The sequence below is a fragment of the Arvicola amphibius genome, chromosome 5 (assembly GCF_903992535.2).
Source record: "Arvicola amphibius chromosome 5, mArvAmp1.2, whole genome shotgun sequence".
In the NCBI taxonomy this organism is placed as follows: Eukaryota; Metazoa; Chordata; class Mammalia; order Rodentia; family Cricetidae; genus Arvicola; species Arvicola amphibius.
In genome coordinates, this window is record NC_052051.1 from 32127744 (window position 1) to 32146743 (window position 19000).

The following is a 19000-nucleotide window of genomic DNA, read 5'->3' on the forward strand; positions in this document are numbered from 1 at the left end:
GTCTCCCTAAGTCTCCAGGCTTCTCTACGCCCTCCTGGGCTTCTCTCTTGCCTCTCAGCTTCTACTTGGAGCTCATGGAAATTCCCTCCAGTGGAGTTCATTTGCAACCCCTCCTCTCTTCCTCCGTGGACTCTGATTTTATTGAAGCCTCACTGTTACTACAAACAGCTTGACTCAGTACATTTTGATGACTTAAATTGGCAGGCTCAATTTTCAATGGTGGCAACTTCTGCCAATGAATAAATGATCTAAAAATCTTTTATATGTAAACTCGTCCTCCCCTCCTCTATTTCTTCCTATCTACACGTCCAGAGTAGCTCTTACATATGGAGACCCCCACCTCTCCTAACAGAGCAGGGAAATTGCTCTTTATCAGGCTGTCAAAGGCTGACTCAGTTGCCAAAGAAGATACTTGTCCCTATAACACCTAAATGAATGTCTAAAACACCTGCCCTTATTGATCCTATAGGAGACATGATGCATATTCAGGAAGGCATTCTACCTTTTATGCAAAATAACCATCTTTCATATTCTAATCAATGACCCGTGGCACTCCTGATGGGAGACAGGGTTCATCGGTGAACTTTACTACTGCATTTAGCACAGCCATCCACCAGGCACAACCAAATGCTCTCTCAGCCCCTAGGTATAGACAGGGTAGAAGAAGTGGTCCAAAGTTCCTCAAAAGTCCTGACATCCCTAATATCACCCCTTTTAGATGACATTGATTCCACCTCCTTATCACACCATCTCTTGTTTCAGACCTTAACTTCTGCTTTGCTGACAGCTTTGGAGAATGCTATAAAACAAAGGATAATCACGCTACAGCACACAGACCCAGAGATGCTAAGTAACAGGGAGGGCTCAAAAGGAGACGCATGGATCTCTCTGGGAAAGAGAAATAGAGTAGATTTTGTGGATAGACTGGGGTGGGTGGGGATGGGAACAGGAAGAATGAGGGGATTGAGGGAGAGGGGACCGAAATTATGGGGCACTTGGGGGGCAAGGTAGAAACCTACTTTGGAAACTCTCAAGACTCTACTTGGTGATCCTAGCTAAGACTCCTAGTAATAAAGAATGCATAGCCTGAACTGGCCATCTTCTGTAGCCAGGCAAGGCTTCCAGTGGAGGGATTGGGACACCAACTCAGCCATAAAATGAACTGCTGTGGATTAACTCTTCTGTACATTGTATAAATTAGGCTATGATTGGTTTAATAAAGAAGTTGGTTGGCCAATAACTGGACAGGATAAGGTCAAGCAGGAAAACCAGACTAAGGACACTGGGAAGAAGAAGGGTAAGGTCAAAGGAGTAACCAACAAGACATGGATAAGAAACACGAGGTGCAAGATGAAAGACAGGTAATGCCACATAGGAGAATATAGATTAATCGAAATGGGTTAATTTAATTTGTAAGAGCTAGTTAGTAATAAGCCTGAGCTATCAGCTATGTATTTATAATTAATATTGAGTCTCCATGTTGGTTATTTGGGAACTGGAGGGCAGGAAAGAAAAGTCTGCCTACAACCTACAGTTTATCCTGCCTACATGGGGTAAAGGTGGAGAAGAACTTGTGGGAGTGGCCAACCAACAACTGGTCCAACTTAAGACCCACACACAAGAGGAAGCCCATGCCTGACACTGTCTGGAGGACCAGGAGCTAGAAGTGGGATAGCTCAGAGACCTAGGATAGAACCAAATACAACAGACAAAAAAAAAATCAGTGAAATGATTCCTAATGATACTCTGCTAGACTTCTAGACCAGAGCCTAGCATAATCATCATCAGGGAAGCTTCATCCAGTAACTTATGGGAATAGATGTAAAAACCCATAGTCAAACATTAGGCAGCTTCGGGAATCTTGTGAAAAAGGGGGAGAAAGAATTGTAGGATTAATAGAAATGGGTTAAATTAATATGTAAGCATTAGCCAATCAGAAGCTAGAGCTAATGGACCAAGCAGTGATTTAATTAATATAGTTTCTGTGTGATTATTTCAGGGCTAAGCAGCTGGAAACCAACAAGCGGCCTCCTTACTCCACCAAGAAAATATTACAATTCTAAACATGCACCCAACACAAGGGCACTCAAGTCCACAAAAGAAACACTACTACAGCTAAAACTACAGTGATGGTGATTTAGTACTCCACTCTTGCCAACAGATAGGTCATCCAGACAACTACACAGAAATGCTGGCATTAAATAATGTCATAAGTCAAATGGATAGCCTTGTGTCCATCAATTTGATCATCAATGAACCAAATGCCTAAAAGAACAAATCTGCAGGGAGGAAAGTTTTCTGTTGCCTCAGAGTTTCAGGCATTGCTATGCTACTATGGCAGGGAGGGCATGGCAGAGTAGGACAGCTCCTAACATGGTTAGCATGTCTCTCCTTTTTTTCTGTCTAGACCCCAGCCTATGGAATGGTGCCATCTATATCCACTAAGAGGCCTCCCCTTTAGTTACTCCTTTCTGGAAAAACACAGATATACCCAGAGGTGTGCCTTACTAATCTCCTATGAATATCTAATCAAATAGATGACCAAGATTAGTCATCCCAACATTAAAGAAACCTAAATCCAGACCCAATTATTACCTACTCCCCCACTCTACTCCATTTGAGTTCCTAAGGGACTGACTCTATCAATACCAGCATCTCTGTAGTATCAAACTACCCTTATTAGTCATCAATGCCTTAGCAGGGATTAGGTTCTGAGCCTGGCTTTTAGTGTAATAACAAAGAGGCAACAAGACAGAGCTATACTGAGGCTCTGGGCATCAAGGGGCAGCACCTGAAGTGAATATAGCAGGTGGTACTAGAGGAGACGCAGTTACAGATGAAGACTGGCATATTAAGACAGCCTTGCCTTATAAAAAAAAAAAAAAAAAAAAAAAAGCAAAGCACCAGCTTCAGGGGAGCCAGCCAACTCAAGTTCAGGTTTTTACTGGGTGAGTATGCCCATGTCCTGGAGCAAGGAAATGAACCTGAGTTCCGATCCTTACGTGACCAGTGAGTGACTGGGCATTTTGCTTAAATAGTACTCAAGTCATACTGCTCCACTTTAAAGAGGACTCAGACAGAGGGCACCCAACACTGTCTGCGGAGGTGATGGCACATGAGAATAAGGCAGACTGAGGTCCTACTCCATGGCTGACAGTGACCGAGCGTGGGCACGTTACTCTTCGTCAATCTTACCAGCATGAACCAAGGGTTAAAATCGACACAGGCTCGGATTATAAGAACAAACTATTACAGAAATAGCCAGCATGGCCAGCACATAGTCCGTGACTTAGCAATGACTTAGAAATCCAAATCTTACATGTGCTCCAGTTCCTTCTGGGAATCTTCCACGGAAATACCCAGCAGCACACAGATGCCCCGTCCAATGGCACTTATCTGCTCTCCTCCAACTACCAGGAACCAAAAGGGAGAAGAGAGGAAATCAGGCATCATGACATGATTTCAGTCATGCTATAGCCATTCTTAACATCACACATCCTTCTTACAAGTTCTTCAGTTAAAGTGAATGAGTATATGGGCCAATAACTCCCATCCACTCTGGTTTCTTATCTAGAACAAATGAGAGCTGAGAAGTGAATAATCGATCATTAGGAAGGATTTTAGCACCGGATCTTTTTTTAATTATTTATTTTTATTGATTTGCTTTGGTGTTTTGCCTGCATGAAACCTCTGTGTGAGGGTGTTATATCTTGGAATTACAAGTTGTTAGCTGCCATGTGGGTGCTGGGAATTGAACCTGGGTCCTCCAAAGAGCTGTCAGTGCTCTTAATCGCTGACCCATGTCACCAGCCCTAGCACTGGATCTTATCTGCAACTTTGGGTACAATGCCTAGAAGGTTCCACAGTCTCATATATGCATCTGAGAGCCAGAGCAGTGATTTCCTCCCCCCCAAAGACTCCAGCTCAGCAAGACTAATTCTCTGAAAGGAGATCCCGGCTTTTCTTGTAAATCAGCAACTCTAGTAACTCAAACCACAGATGGTACCAAATGGGAAATGTTCATGGCCTAAAAACAAACATGTTTTCTGGCTTACTGCAAAGGCAAATTTATTATCCATAAACACCATGACTTATGCATTAAGCATCACTCCAGAAACTGCCGTCATCTCCCAGCGTGTGACCAAAGTGGCATTCTAAGCCAAGGACCGCTAAATCTTTTTGAATCATGCACTTTGTCCATAAAAAAGAAAAGAAAAGAAAAACAAAACTCTAAGAACACCATGCTAATATCTGTGTATGTATTTATAGTTAAATGTACTCCCTACTATCTTTAACCAATATCTCAAATGTTGGCACAGTATTTAGACTAGCATTCATTGTTATGATGGTGAAATAATACCCGTATTTTAAGTGGCAACCTTGATAATTTTCTCCATTTTTCCCAATCTCTTTATATGACTGTGGTTTGGTTTTGTTTTTTCATTTTGTACTTACCTAATGTTCCAATTAGAAATAGAAGAATGAACTCTGCCGTGTGTGTGTGTGTGTTTGTGTGTGTGTGTTGCTTCTGCAATAAAATCTGCAAATATCCCTAACAAGGGAGCACAGACTAAACCCCACCTTCCTTAACTCTGACTTATAATCACATATGGAATCACATATCCAAAGGCAAGTGTCGCAAGAAAAAAAAAAACATTGGCAACAATAGGTTTCTGAATGTGCAAACACCAAAACGTAATGAAAAACCAAACATATAATTTGTCTAAAGTGCTCCTGGCTGTGCTCATTCATGCGGCATCATCATCATCATCATGCCCCTTTAATGCAGCCATGGGTCTGAACACACAACATGCACACATGCCACACAACAGCACTGCCTGATTTGAGACTATCACATGTATCAATTGTACTGTTTTTAGAGCGCTCACCCAGTTCTATGCTCTCACAGAAACATCATATATAGAAAAGAATGACTTCTAATATTTCCTACTATTATTTTTCAGCAATGAGTTTCAAAGTAATGAGGCATACAAGCATAGGGAACAGCTTAACAAACTGGGACTCCACTTGGTTTGGACTTTGCACACACTCCTCTCTGAGCAATACACCTAGCAACCTGTTAGCAGCAGCCTAGGATCCCACCTGTAGATTGCATGTATACCAACTTTACTTTTTAATTGGAGCGATTAACTTATATCATTACAATTGACTGATTTTTTAATATTTATCTATTTATGTGACACAGTACAAGTTGTCAGAGGACAATTTGTAGGAGTTGGTTCTCTCTTTGGGTCCTCAGACTTGGTGGCAGATGTTTTTAATCACATAGGCCCTGTATAATTGCTTCAAACAATGGAAACAGGGTGTTCCCCTTGGCAACTTCTTGATAATGCCCCACTACTACTCAAGATAACCTGGAAAATAGCTGGAAACTACAGGCAATGTATTCATCCACTCTAGACAACCGACTGTTACTCAGGCCATCACTAACTCTTATCCTGAACTGTCTCATTAGCTTAGGCTTAGGTGTGATAAAAGGGCTCCCGAGGGAAATTCTAAGAGTGTTAGACACTTCATGCAAGTACCAGCCCAGGGTCTTGCACATGCTAGACCAGCACACCCCCAGACGTTGGTTTTATAGAACAGGGTTTCACTCTGTCGCTCAGTCTGGCCTTCAACTCACTAGGAAGCCCATGCTGGACTCATAGAGACTCCCACCTCTGTCCCCAGAGTGCTGGGATGTAGATGTGTCATGTAGATGTAGATGTGGGATGTAGAAACATGCCGTCTTGAATCTGCAACCAAAAATACATTTTCCAGCAAGATGAAGGGCTTAAGGGACCAAAGTTCAAAACTTAAATATGTTGATGATGACCACATAAAGTAGACAGATTCTCCCCAAAAGAGCAAAAGAATCCTTCATCAATGAATTTTCTCAGTTTTCATGTCCTTGAAGAGTTACTGAAATGTTATTAAAGTTCCATAAACTCTGGTCTTATTCTACTCCTATTAATCCAAGGCGACTTCTAAACTTGAAGTTAATGAGGCAGCTTGCAAAAGGTGGAGTCCAGAGCCTACACATATGGTTGAGGTCCTTGGTGGTGGAGGGGTCTTGGGTGTGGATTACACTTTGTATTCTCAAGATGTGTGTTTGTTATAAAATAACTTGAAGGAAAATGTATCTCTATTACTTGACCTGAAACTTTTGGGGGGGAGGGTAATTTGGACTCTCTCTCTCTTGACCAATCTTTGAACTCCTGGGCTCAAAATATGCTTCTGCCTCAGCCTCCAAAGTGGCTGTGACTACACATGCTTACCATGGCATCTGACCTAAAAATGTAATTCTGCATATATATATAATTAAAACACTAGATTGGTAATGGCTCAGTGGGTGAAGGCACTTGCTGCCAAGACTGATGCCTTGAGTTGAATTCCAAGGACCTACATGGTAGTGACAATTCTAAATTGTCCTTTGGCCCAGACACCGAAGTCCAGTTACACGCAGAAACACACACACACACACACACACACACACACTAAATAAATAAATGTATTTTTTAATTTAAAATACTAAAAGTGTAGCACCTGTCGTTTCAATTTCTTTAATACTTTTCAAATACCTACAGTAGGTATAATAACCATCTGGATCCTGATTGCTTCAAAAGTCTACCACATTCAACCGATGGTTGAATGTCTTGGCCCACATTAGTTAGTAGGGAAAAAAAAAGAAACATGCCGTCTTGAATTCTGTGGTCCTTTCCCGTGGTTGAAGGAAGGGTTCAGAGGCCGACATCCAGACGCAATGAACGCTCTGCACCTAGTTGGGATGCCTTCACGTATTTGCACACAACTGCCAGAGCTCAAACAATGAGCAGTCCCTCATCTGTGCATTTTATCATGAACCAAGTATCATTTAAAAAAAAAAAAAAGATATGCAAAAAGAGGGTGCTAAAATACAACATGCCAGACAGGGAAGTGGGAAACGGGGGAGTCCGCTCTAGAAATGCTTCCTATGTGTTGTTTGTGCAACAGTGCATTCAAGAAAGGGCCCTGGGGATGCTCGCAGGTTCTGCCACCTTGTCTGTGCGACACACACACAAACACACACAAAGATGATGATGATTATAATGATGATGATGACGATGATGAGGGTTTATGCTGCGCCCAAAGCACGGAGCCTGAGCCCGTAAGCGGCCAGGCACGTGCCGGGTTTTCTCGGCCACGGCGCTGCCCGGAGCTGCCGGGCAACTCGGGGCTGCGGGGAACCCTCACACGGAACAGCGGGTCGCGGGGGTCAGAGGCTGCTCCTCCCGGGCCCGGCCCCGCCCGACTGACCTGTGACGCTAGCCCGGGTGACGCGCTGCACCACGGCCTTCATGGCGGCGGCTGTGGCTACTGGGGCAGGCCGTGTGGTCAGACCTTGCGACTCCACCGGCAGTTCCTCGGCCGGCGCCCTCTGTCGGTAACACCCGGAAGCGCTCCGGGAGGACCCATTCCCCTGAGCTGCGGCCCGCCCACGTCGGCCACACCTACCCACCAATTGGCCCCGCCCATGTCAATCACGCTCACCTGCCACCTATCTATAACCTTGCCCCTTGTGGTAGGCCCCGCCCCATCCACAGCTGAGCTCCAAGCTAAACCCGTGGCGTAGTCACGAACTGCCAGCCCGGACACCACGATGCCCAGACACACTTTCATTTCTGCTCTAGTTTCTTTCTCCCTCAACTTTGCCCTAAATCCTTTTCCTACGATCTCAGGTTTCCTCAAACTCTTCACTAGTTCTCCAGCCTCAGCAAAAAAGCCTGTTGCTAAAGAAAAGCATCTGCTGCTAAAGTAACCATATAATTATAAAACTATTAATTTATCTTAGATACATCACTATGGTAAATAGGTATATGAGTCTAGAATTCTAATTCCTTCCTAATACGAATCTAATACTTAGCCCCATCAAAGGGTTGTTAGGAAATTTGAATGAAATAGACTGTAAGGGAGTTTAGAAGGTTACAACGAGCTGTAGATATTACTCTAGCAAGTTTTCATTACTAAAAAAAAATATTTTTGTAGCCTAGTGGTAGAACACGTGTTAATTATAAAAACAATAAAGACAAGGAAGAAAGGGAGGGGGAGAGAGCAACCCAGCTACTTTGAATGAAACAGAAGAGTGTTTTAGTCCATGAATTGAAGACCACCAGTGTGAACAATATAATGAGACTCTTCGTAGAGAAAGAAATGGGGCTATCAGAAAAGGTTCACCTGTTTCAGAATGCCTCTGCTTTGAAGGCCTCTTTTAGGATTGATAGATTCAGAAAAGAATTTGATAAAAAATTTTAGCAAGGAGCTGTTATTTGGCCAAAGGATGCCAAGGAATGGTGGCCCCGTGTCTGTGATGCAAGCATTCTGGAGGCAGAAGTTCAAGGCCAGCCTGGTACAGAGGGAGACTTATTCTTGTCAGGTACCATTAGAGAAGACTACTCAGACATGGGTTTAAGTCAATAGAAAGTCTTTATTAGATGGCCGGCAACTACACTGGGTGTTCAGGATCCCAATGCAGCCCAGATCCTTTGTCAGGGCAACATTTGTGGATTTTTTTTTTTTGGTTTTTGTTTGTTTTATTCTTACAAGCATCGGTGTTTTGCCCACATGTATGTCTGTGTTAGGGTGTCAGGTCCCATGGAACAGGAGTTTCGGACAGTTGTGAGCCACCGTATGGGTGCTTGGAATTGAACCTGGGTCTTTTGGAAGTGCAGTTGGTGCTTTTAATTGCTGAACCATCTCTCCAGCCCCTAGTGTGAGCTTCTAAGCACAAAAAACATATCCTGGGTTGACAATTTCCATTAACAAGAACAGTTAACCCAAAGTTTTACTAGTTTTACTACAGATAAAAAGCAAGGTTAGTACATTTAGAGACTTTTTCAGAATTATGAACTTCGATGGACCGACCAGGCCTGTTTTCATTTTGGTAAGTGATGCTGTCTACATGCTGAGTTTTATGGCCTGAATGGTACTTTTCCACCATGGAGTCAATTGTGCAAAGGTCTGGGTATCTACTAAGGTCTGGAAGCCTGTTACAGTATTCTTTTTTTTAAGATATTTATTTATCTATTATGTATACAATGTTCTATCTGTATGTATGCCTGCAGGCCAGAAGAGGGCACCGGACCCCATTACAGATGGTTGTGAGCCACCATGTGGTTGCTGGGAATTGAACTCAGGACCTTTGGAAGAGCAGGCAATGCTCTTAACCACTGAGCCATCTCTCCAGCCCCCCTGTTACAGTATTCTTAATTATTAAATATTGCATGCAAAATTGCCTTATTAAGCTGTCAAAGACACCAGCGGCAGCAATGAGATAAATTGGCTTCACAGGCTTCCTGATACTGTAGTGAAGGACACATAGTAACTCCACAAGAACAGAATTCAGCCTGGGGCTGGAAATGCAGCTCGGTTGATATAGTACTTGCCTACCATGCGTAAAGTCCTAGGTTCAATCCTCAGTGCTACACAAACCTGGGATGGTGGCACCTACCTGGAATCCCAGCCCCAGCCCTCGAAGGAGGAGAGGCAGGAGGATCAGTTCAAGAACGGAACTACACAGCAAGAGTAATGCAGGCTGAGCTGCATGGGATTCTGCACTTCAATCTAATTTAAAAAAAAAAAAAAAAAACCTAAATTAGGAACATTCTACCATGTAGTCAATTTTTCACATCAGGAAAAGAAAGTCTAAAGACTGTTCCAACGTAAATAAGAAGTAATGTCAGAGCCCGCTCCTACAAAGTCAGCTAGGGTTCCTGGATTGGGGGTGGTCAAGGCCAAAGGAATGTTAAAAGCAAGAAACTGAGAGGGAAGACACAGGATAGAACCGGGAGGTCTGTTTGGCAGTCTGATGGTCAAACGGAGCAGTCAAGAGCCCAGAGTTTATTTTAGACCTGGTTTATATACAAAGGCAGAACAAAGCACAGCACAGTCAGTATCTAACCCCAAGACCGTTCCTGTCCTTAAAGGAACAGCCTCCTCTCTAACAAGCTATTCGCAAGCAACCTCACTTTCTATCTCGATGTTCCTGAGGTTTTGTCCTTCTACTAGATAGAGTGTTCTTTTCTCACGGGCTAACTCAGAAGTCTCTCACAGACCTCGAGGTTATTGGGAAAAGTAAAGCAGGCAAGCTCAAACTCAAATGACTTCTTTAAGTCAGAATTGACTCCAGATGGAAACTGAGTCACACGTGGGCTCCCACAAAGTTAAAAGAGACAGGAGGGTCAAAACGATGGCTCAGTGGGTAAAGGCACATGCTGCCACTTCTGATGACTTGAGTTTGAACTCCAGGCCCCCACAAGGTAGATGGAAAGAACAACTCTCACTAGATCAGTGTGGGAGGTCCTGTCTATGTGCTGCTTTTATTGGTTAATGAATAAAGAAATTGGCTTGGCCTATAGTATGGGAGGAGGAAGGCAGAGTTAAGAGAGAAGCCATGGAACTGCCAGAGACAGACGCTGGGAACTTTACCTAGTAAACCACAGCCATGTAGTGATAAACAAATTAATAGAAATGGGTTGAATTAATATAAGAGCTAGCCAATAAAAAGCTAGCGCTAATGGGCCAAGCAGTGATTTAATCAATACAGTCTCTGTGTGATTATTTGCCGTCTAAGCTGGCCCGGTGGCCAGGAACCAACAAGCAGCTTCCCCTCACACTAGATATCCTCTGAGCTACACAATTACCCTGCCTACATACATGTTCACTTACAAGCACACAAAAGAAAGAAAGAATATGAGAAACTAGAAAAAAAGAAAAGGGAGAGAGTTTTGATTGGGTTGATAACAGTAACGCCCTTGGAGATGTTAAGAATTCAGGCCAGCACTATGTATAACTGTGGTTTCATTACAAACGATTCATATCTGATTAGAAAGAGGACCTTTCTTTGAATAACTGACCTACAGATGTTTTGTTCTTCCCAATTAAAAAAATATGTTCATGGGGCTGGAGAGATGGCTCAGCGGTTAAGAGCATTGCCTGCTCTTCCAAAAGTCCTGAGTTCAATTCCCGGCAACCACATGGTGGCTCACAGCCATCTGTAATGGGGTCTGCTGCCCTCTTCTGGCTTGCAGGCATACACACAGACAGAATACTGTATACACAATAAATAAATAAATAAATAAATAAATAAATAAATAAATAAATGAATGAATGAATAATGTTCGTGTATATATATATATATGACACACACATATATATACATATACATATACATACATACTGAACCATCTCTCCTGCTCCTTATGCTCCAGTCTTACACTACTCTACTGCCCGGTGTGAGTATAAGTCCAGCAGTTTATCCTACAGTGATCTTTAACAGCTCTCTACTGCCAGATGCCAGTCCCTCAGCTCTTGCCCTTCCTTACTTTTCTGGAAATCCCTAAAGATGGGAGACATCTTTCCAACCCAGCCTTACTTTTTTTTTTTTTCTTTTAATGTTTTCCAAGAACTGAGTACTTAAACGGGGGCCTTGTTCACACTAGGAAAGCACTCTACCAGAGGCACAGCCCCGACTCACTCTTTCCTCCCATGCTCCCCTTGCTTTAGGTTGCTTTTTGGTCATTCAATTTGATGCCCAACACACTGTTCCAATATATTCAGTTAGTACCAACTGCTTCTCAGCCTGGGGTGGGATATCCCAACAGCTGAGATTCTTACCGACCACTCATCCACATGTTTCACAGGGTCTCATGTAGCTATAAGTAAAAAGCACTATCCAGAGTCAGGCTGTGAGGATCCACGCCTTTAGCCTCAGCATTTGAAAGACAGAGGTAAGCAGATCTGTTTGAAGTTACAGGACAGCCAGTGCTAAATAGAGAAGAAAGACCATGTCTCAGAAAGAAAAAGAAGAAAAGAAGAAGAAAGAAGGAGGAGGAGAAAGAGGAGGAGGAAGATGAGGAGAAGGAGGAGGGGGAGGGGGAGGGAGAGGGGAGGAGGACGACCAGGATGAGGACGAGGACAAGGAGGAAAGCAGGCAAACTACCCAGGTAGAGAGATGGCTCAGAGGTTAAGAGGTTCTATTCCCAGCACCCATGTGGCAGGTCACAACTGTCTGCAATTCCGGTTCCAGAGGATTTGACACTCTCTTCTGACCTCCTTGGACACCAGCCAAGCATGTAGTACACATCTATACTTGTGCACGGAAAAGTCCCAAAGAACAGGTCAAGTCTATCTAATACAGGAGTTACATTCTAATTCGTAAGTTATCCAGGACCCACTGGTACCTGGTAGAGGGCTGCTTTGAATGCCTAATTGAACATGGAGATTTTACCCAGTCTAACCTTAGTGGGACACCTAAAGGACTGTCCAATAGTAAAATGAAAAATATCCGTTACATAAACCACTTGTGGAAAACTTAGCTTATGGAAGCTGAATGCCATTTTCATTATCAGGGCTAGGGAGATTACTCAGTAAGTTTGATGCAAAGGCATGTGTATAATTCCAGCATTCCTAGAACAGAGACAAGAGAAGCCTGCAGTGGTACACAGCACAGCAACAGAGAGAGGTCCTGTTTCAAACAGGGTGAAAGGCTAGGACCAGGACCAGCATTTAAAGCTGCCCTCTGACCTCCACATCCATGCAGTGGCATGTTCCTGCCCTCAAGTACAAACATGCCCACACACAAATTTTTAAAGATTTTTTTATTACTTTTAATTACAAGCAGGTATGTGCACTTGAGTGCAGGTGCCCACTGAGACCAAAGGCATCAGATCCCCTAAGCTAGAGTCACAGGTGACTGAGGTGCCTGGTGGGGGAGGGGGATGAGAACTAAACCCTGGTCCTCTGGAAGAACAGCAAGTACTCTTAGCTGCTGAGCCATCTCTCCAGCACCATCAGTAAAAATTCCAAAACTAAAATTTCAGGGCCAGTGCAATGGTTCAGTAGGTCCCTGATGACCATGAGTAGGATCCCTGGAACCACAGTGGAAGGAGACAACCAACTCCTACAAACTGTCCTCTGACCTCCATGAACACATCACAGCACACATATACATGCACACGTGTGTGCACACGCATACTCAGACACATGCCATTCACAAATAAATAAATGTAACTCTAAAAATTCAATGGTCTATATCATCTTTCAGCCATGGAAACATAGGAGACCACCTCTTGAATTATGTGTTCAGTTCCCTCAAGAATTCATCTGTTGCACAGTAATGATTATATTTTATAAAATCAAATTAATACATTCTTTCCACAAACACAAAATGAAAATCAAGGCATCTGTCAAACACAGCCCAGTCCTTGTTTTCCGAATTCAGCAGTTGATCACGATTGGTCAAGGCATCTGTCAAACACAGCCCAGTCCTTGTTTTCCGAATACAGCAGTTGATCACGATCAGGGCCCAGGCCCACCAGTCCATGACTTCAGATAGTCCGTGATCCTCTGAGTGACTGAGATAAAACTGGTTGGATACTTTACAAATGTCTGCACATAAGGCTCTTCAAGGGGCTCACTTATTTCCCTATCTAAGTCAGAGTCTTCACATGTAGCAAGAGGTGCTTCATCCCTCCAGACATCCTTCTGTTCTTCTCCAGAACCTTAAAAAAAAAAAAGAAAAAAGAAAGAAAGAAAAGAACCTGAATTATTAACTTAGACATCAGTCATTAAAGTCGTGGACATAAAACAGGGCATGATTCTGCCACCAGATGTCTATTGCCATTATCTTTCTTTCGGAAAGAAAAATCAGAGACAGAAAAGGGCATACATGATGACCATAATACGTGTGAACTTTCAAACCGCTAACAACCTTCATGACCAAGTAGAATTTCCAGTTTTTACACAATGGCTTTATTGATATGTACCTAACATATCATACAAATTCCTTTTAGAAAGCACAATTCAGTGATTTTTAGTCTCTTCAGTCTGAGCAACCCAGCACCACAACTGATTTAGAGTATTTTCAGGCACTAAGAGCCACCTTCCATCCTCTCTAACACTCCAGTCCCTAGCGCTTACACCAACTGACTTTCGTGTTCCTTCCATTTCCAGCACGTATTGGAAGGTTCGGGAGTTCCTTTTCCACCCAATAACTGGGATGATTTCAATACTTCCTGGTTGTTGTTAAGACCTGAACCGGCTTGCTCGCCGTACGCGACAGGATCTCAAGGAAATGAGCAGCATTCGAGCCTCTGGGAGCCACCAGGCACTACACAGGTGAATTCACATATTCCAAGTGAACATAGGGACAGTGTTAATCAATAAGTAAGATCCAGGTGGCAATACGTAATAGTTCCTGGAGGAGTCTTTCTCTCTACAGATTCCATCACTGTAAATTACCTAAATACCCGCTAGCAGCAGTTTTGCACTACCCCAGGGTTCATGCAGGGAAGGTCGTCGCTTCGGTGACTTCCAGGGCGACGAGCCGGAAGCGGAGGCTGCGAGGCCGATCTCGCCGGGCGGAGGAACCCTACCTGGCTCCTTCTGGCTCCGTGTAAAGAAAATCGCCGAACCCAGCACCCACCAGGCGCCGATTGCGTAGATCACAGACATCCGCCGGTACCAAAAGGTAGCCCGTTCAGGACGCATGGCTCCACAAAAGGAGCCGCCGAGTTCGCGTGGAGGGCGGCCTTTCAATCAGTGTGTCCCAGCGGCCACCAATAGGTGGCCAGTCCTAAGCTACTTCCTGCTCCGACCGCGAAGCATTTAGGGAGTAGTAGTCCAAAGTTAATTCAGGCTCGTTCTGAAGTTATCTAGGGGACCTTGGTTTAGAATCTCAGCTGCCTGCTGGCGACTACACTGTATACTATGTGATGGGAAGAAGATGGCGACTTGAAACTTCCTCTCTTGTAATGCATGACTTTCATGTATCAGACGGTATTTAAAATAGTTGACTTCGGGGCTGGAGAGATGGCTCAGAGGTTAAGAGCATTGCCTGCTCTTCCAAAGGTCCTGAGTTCAATTCCCAGCAACCACATGGTAGCTCACAACCATCTGTAAAGGGGTCTGCTGCCCTCTTCTGGCCTGCAGGCATACACACAGACAGAATATTGTTTACATAATAAAATAAATAAATATTTAAAAAAATAAAATAAAACAGTTGACTTCATTTCCTTTAACATCTGTCAGATTTTGGAAAACACTGTGTCCTCAACTCGTGTTTCCCCTACGTACCTATCTAGAACTCTATGTCTAGTTCTTTGGAGCTCCCTTGGTCCTGTCCCAGTTACACCCTATCACCCACCACTCCGGCTTATCACCCTATTGGTTTTCATCCTCCTTCATACGAAGGTGTACACATCTCAAAAAAGAAAAGCCTTCGAGTCCATCAACTGCTTTTCTTATTCAAACACTTCTTCCAAGCATAATTTGTCCGCATGCCCGTAGACCCGTAGACTGAATAACTGGAGCGGGCTGGTGCACCTGCGTTGACCATTTCCGTCCTACCTCAAACTTGACTTCTAAAGAAATTGACATCATTGACCCTACCACCCTTCCCTGATGGCTCAGAAACATTTTCCCTGTTATCGTCCAGGGCTCCTTTTACATTTATGTTTACTCTATAGAAATATATACTTATGGGGGCTGAAGAGATAGCTCAGAGGTTAAGAGCACTAGCTGCTCTTCCAGAGGTCCTGAGTTCAATTCCCAGCAACCACATGGTGGCTCACAACCATCTATAATGAGATCTGGTGCCTCCTCTGGTGTATATATGTTAACAGAACATTGTATGCATAACAAATAAATAAATCTTTAAAAAAAGAAATATATACTTATAACATTTAACTCAAAGAAGAATGTGTGTTTAAAGCTAAAAGCTAAAATTATAAACCTAGAAGCAAGCACAAAAGAAAAATCTTTGCCATCCTTGAATGGGCAAAGATTTCTTGGGATACAAAAAACATGAACCACAAAATGAAAGCTGATTAATTGGACCTAAAGGTCGTCATTGGGAAAAATGAAAACAAGCCACTGAATAAAAAAATTTAAGGTCAGAGGCTGACATCAGGTTTCTTCCTTAATCACTCTCTACCTAATTCTGTGACAGGGTCACCAGTAAGCCCAGGCCGCCTCTTGTCTCCACTCCCAAGTAATGGAGTCCCAGGAGCTCAGCTGTGCCTGCCTTTTCATGTGGGCCCTGGGGGTCAGAACGCAGGTCCTCCTGTTTGCGCAGGAGGCACTTTACGGAGCCAGCTCCACAGCCCAGCCGAGCAGTTGCAGTTCTTACTGATGGGAGCAGAAAATGTTATATTGGCTTTACAAAACTGGCATACCCTTTTTATTCCGAACTTATTTTTCTTTTAAAAAGACTGTGTGTGAGTGTGCGCGCCACACATACATGGGTGCACATGGAGACCAGAGAAGGACATCAGATCCCCTGGAGCTGGAGTTACAGTGGTTATAAGTTATCAATATGGGGGTGCTAGGATCTCAACTCAGGTCTTCTGGAAGAACGGTAAGTCTTCTTGATCACTAAGCTATCTCTCCAGCCCCTAAGACTGAACAAACAGCAATCTTACAATCTATTCCACTCTACTCTACTCCTAACTTCAAGAGAAAAGCCATGTCCAAAGAGACCTGTGCACAGTGTTCATACATATTTTATCCACAGTAACAAAAGTAGAAACCACTCAAATATCTGAGTAAAAATTAGATAAAGAAGTTATATACCACTTGGCAAGATGTATCAATTTTAGATGAAAGACAGACATAAAACCTAAAACTGATAGAGGGAGAAAGTCTATGGCCAACACATAGATTTCATCTAGTGAGATTGGTTGAATTGTATACTTAACTGGGTAAAGTTATTGTATATAAATTATATCTCAATGCAGTTGTCAAAAGCAAAATAACTGTAATATTTCCACTTGCCTACTTTCTAGGGTAACAAGTCTGTCCAGAGGCTCTGCTGCATACAGATCCCTAGACCGTCAGCTTGCTGAGTACATCACATAGTTCCTGAAAATGGACAGAGCTGAACGTATGACTGCTACACCCGAGAAACAAACTTTCTCTTCCTGCCCCTTAACTAAGGCAATGACTGTATTGACCCCTCGTCTGATATCTCATCCATCACCTCTGAACACTTTTCTCTCCCATCCTTCCTCCCATACAAGTCCTAGTTTTTCAACCTCAACTGACTATTTCGGCCCTGCCTGAGGTGAGTCAGAGGCCTGCTTTGGTTGCAAACACAGCTCAGGGTCTTCATGCAGGACACTGGGCTCAGTGGTATCCACTTAAGTGAGCATCTGCTCCTCGCCCTCCCTGGAACCCAAGTCTTCTCTGTCACTCTGTGGTGCTCTCATCTCACTTTATGGGAGAGAATACCTGCCCGAGCTGGAATTATCATGTGTTTTCTTCTGTTCATTTGTAACAGATAGGTCCAATAAGGAAATTTAGTTCTAACCCACTTGATTTTAAGTACTTTTCTATAAGATGTGTCTCAATTGAAAATTACATAAAAATAACCTCTGGAAAAGGAAATATTATATAAACTCTTTAATCAACACTATAACTGTTACACAGTGAATGCTTCTAAAGCATAGAGCAGACAAGGAACACAAATCTGAACTCAAAAGCTGAAAAACTATAGTCAGTTTGGTGGCCCAATATCCAATTCATAGTTTCTTTGTCTTTACTTAAGACTCACTTTCTTATTCCCTTTGGGGCTGCTGAGATGGCTCAGTAGGTAAAGGCACTAATTGCCAAGACTGATGGCCTGAATTTTATTCCTGGGACCCACAAGGTGGAAGGAGAGAGCTACCTCCTGCACAATGTGCCCTAATCTCCATGGGCATGCATGTATCTTCTTGCTCGCCTTCTCTATCTCTCTCCCTCTGTTACACACACACGTATCAATGCTAAAAAAATGAAAGTGACTTTGATCGTTTGGAAAGTTTTCCTTCAAGTGGCAGGAGAAATGACTGATGCAGGCTGGAGAGATGGCTCAGTGGTTAAGAGCACTGCTTGCTTTTTCAAAGGTTCTGAGTTCAATTCCCGGCAACCACATGGTGGCTCACAACCATCTGAAATGACGTCTGGTGCCCTCTTCTGGACTGCAGACATACACACAGACAGAATATTGTATACATAATAAATAAATAAATATTTTTTTAAAAAAAATAAAAAAATGACTGACGCTAAACCCTGCAGGAATGAGGGGTGCAACGGTACTACCTGGCTCCAACACGAACAATAGTTACATCATCACAAATTTCTGTGATGGACAGATGCTTCCTTTAGTTTTTACAATCAACTTCCACAGGGAAAAAAAAAAATAGAATTATGGCTCCTAGGTTAGAACATATATAAGTCTTGATAACATAAAAGTCCAGCTAACAAAACTGGAGGGTAGAGAGGAATCTCTTAATATCGTCATAGAACAAAAGTAGGAGCTGAAAAGACAGTGGCTAAAACCAAATGCATCACCAACAAAACACATGGAAGAGAAGGTTGATTACTTCTGAAGAACTGCCCTGGGTTTAGGAAATGTAGGGAATTTGTTTAATGTAAGTCCTTTAGGATAAAGATATTTTGTTTTGACATGTGTATGACATATATATACATAAATACATACACACATACACACATTTATGGATAAAATTTTAATTAAAAACAGTACTCATTTCAGGTAGTTTGTTTGGTGTTCAGGATAAATGTATCATTACTCTGTTGAATCCTCTTAGGCCCATCAGCGAGTGATTCCGGAAGTCCACCTGGGCAGTTACCAACCAGGGAGGCACAGCCCTGTAAACCACAGCAACAAAGGTCTTGCTTCACACATTTCATACTATTCCCAGTTTAGATGATGAGAAGATCAAGGTCAGAAAGCAACCCTTGAAATCCCCCACCTCTCTCACACACACAGAAATATACACGCCCTGTCTTTTACTCTCTCACACACACACCCTCTCTCTCACTCTCTCTCACACACACACTTTTTGGCTTTCTCTCTCTCTCTCTCTCTCTCTCTCTCTCTCTCTCTCTCTCTCTCTCTCTCTCTCTCTCTCTCTCTCTCTCTCCACACACACACACACATGCAGAGATAAAATCTGCATCAGTA

The 19000-nt window shown here is 43.1% G+C and overlaps 2 protein-coding genes across 3 annotated transcripts in view; both read right to left on the reverse strand.

The window, feature by feature from the left end:
• Nucleotides 1–7414, reverse strand: part of Dtd1 (D-aminoacyl-tRNA deacylase 1) — a 54005-nt gene extending 46591 nt beyond the window's left edge. The window contains exons 1-2 of the mRNA XM_042055132.1: nucleotides 7297–7414; nucleotides 3320–3410 (exon numbers count right to left, since the gene is read on the reverse strand). Of these exons, the coding sequence (XP_041911066.1) occupies nucleotides 3320–3410; nucleotides 7297–7339 (134 nt within the window). The 5' untranslated portion in view covers nucleotides 7340–7414. The remainder of the gene's footprint in view (nucleotides 1–3319; nucleotides 3411–7296) is intronic.
• Nucleotides 7415–13139: 5725 nt separating this feature from the next.
• Nucleotides 13140–14621, reverse strand: Smim26 (small integral membrane protein 26). 2 transcript variants are annotated; one of them, XM_038332218.2, is made up of 3 exons: nucleotides 14412–14621; nucleotides 13337–13538; nucleotides 13140–13272 (listed from the first exon to the last, which is right to left on the reverse strand). In XM_038332218.2, coding segments are annotated over exons 1-3 (318 nt in total). In that variant the 5' UTR covers nucleotides 14527–14621; the 3' UTR covers nucleotides 13140–13271. The 2 variants fall into 2 exon arrangements, with proteins under 2 accessions (XP_038188146.1, XP_038188145.1); XM_038332217.2 differs by having other exon boundaries at nucleotides 13140–13538; nucleotides 14412–14620.
• Between the last annotated feature and the right edge of the window lie 4379 nt (nucleotides 14622–19000).

What these genes read in the sequence shown, in the direction of transcription:
- Smim26 (XM_038332218.2), bottom strand. Translation starts at nt 14,526, where the DNA reads ATGCGTCCTGAACGGGCTACCTTTTGGTACCGGCGGATGTCTGTGATC. An exon ending in ACGGAGCCAGAAGGAGCCAG is followed by an intron (nt 13,539 to 14,411) that starts GTAGGGTTCCTC and finishes TTTTTTTTTAAG; the next exon opens with GTTCTGGAGAAGAACAGAAG.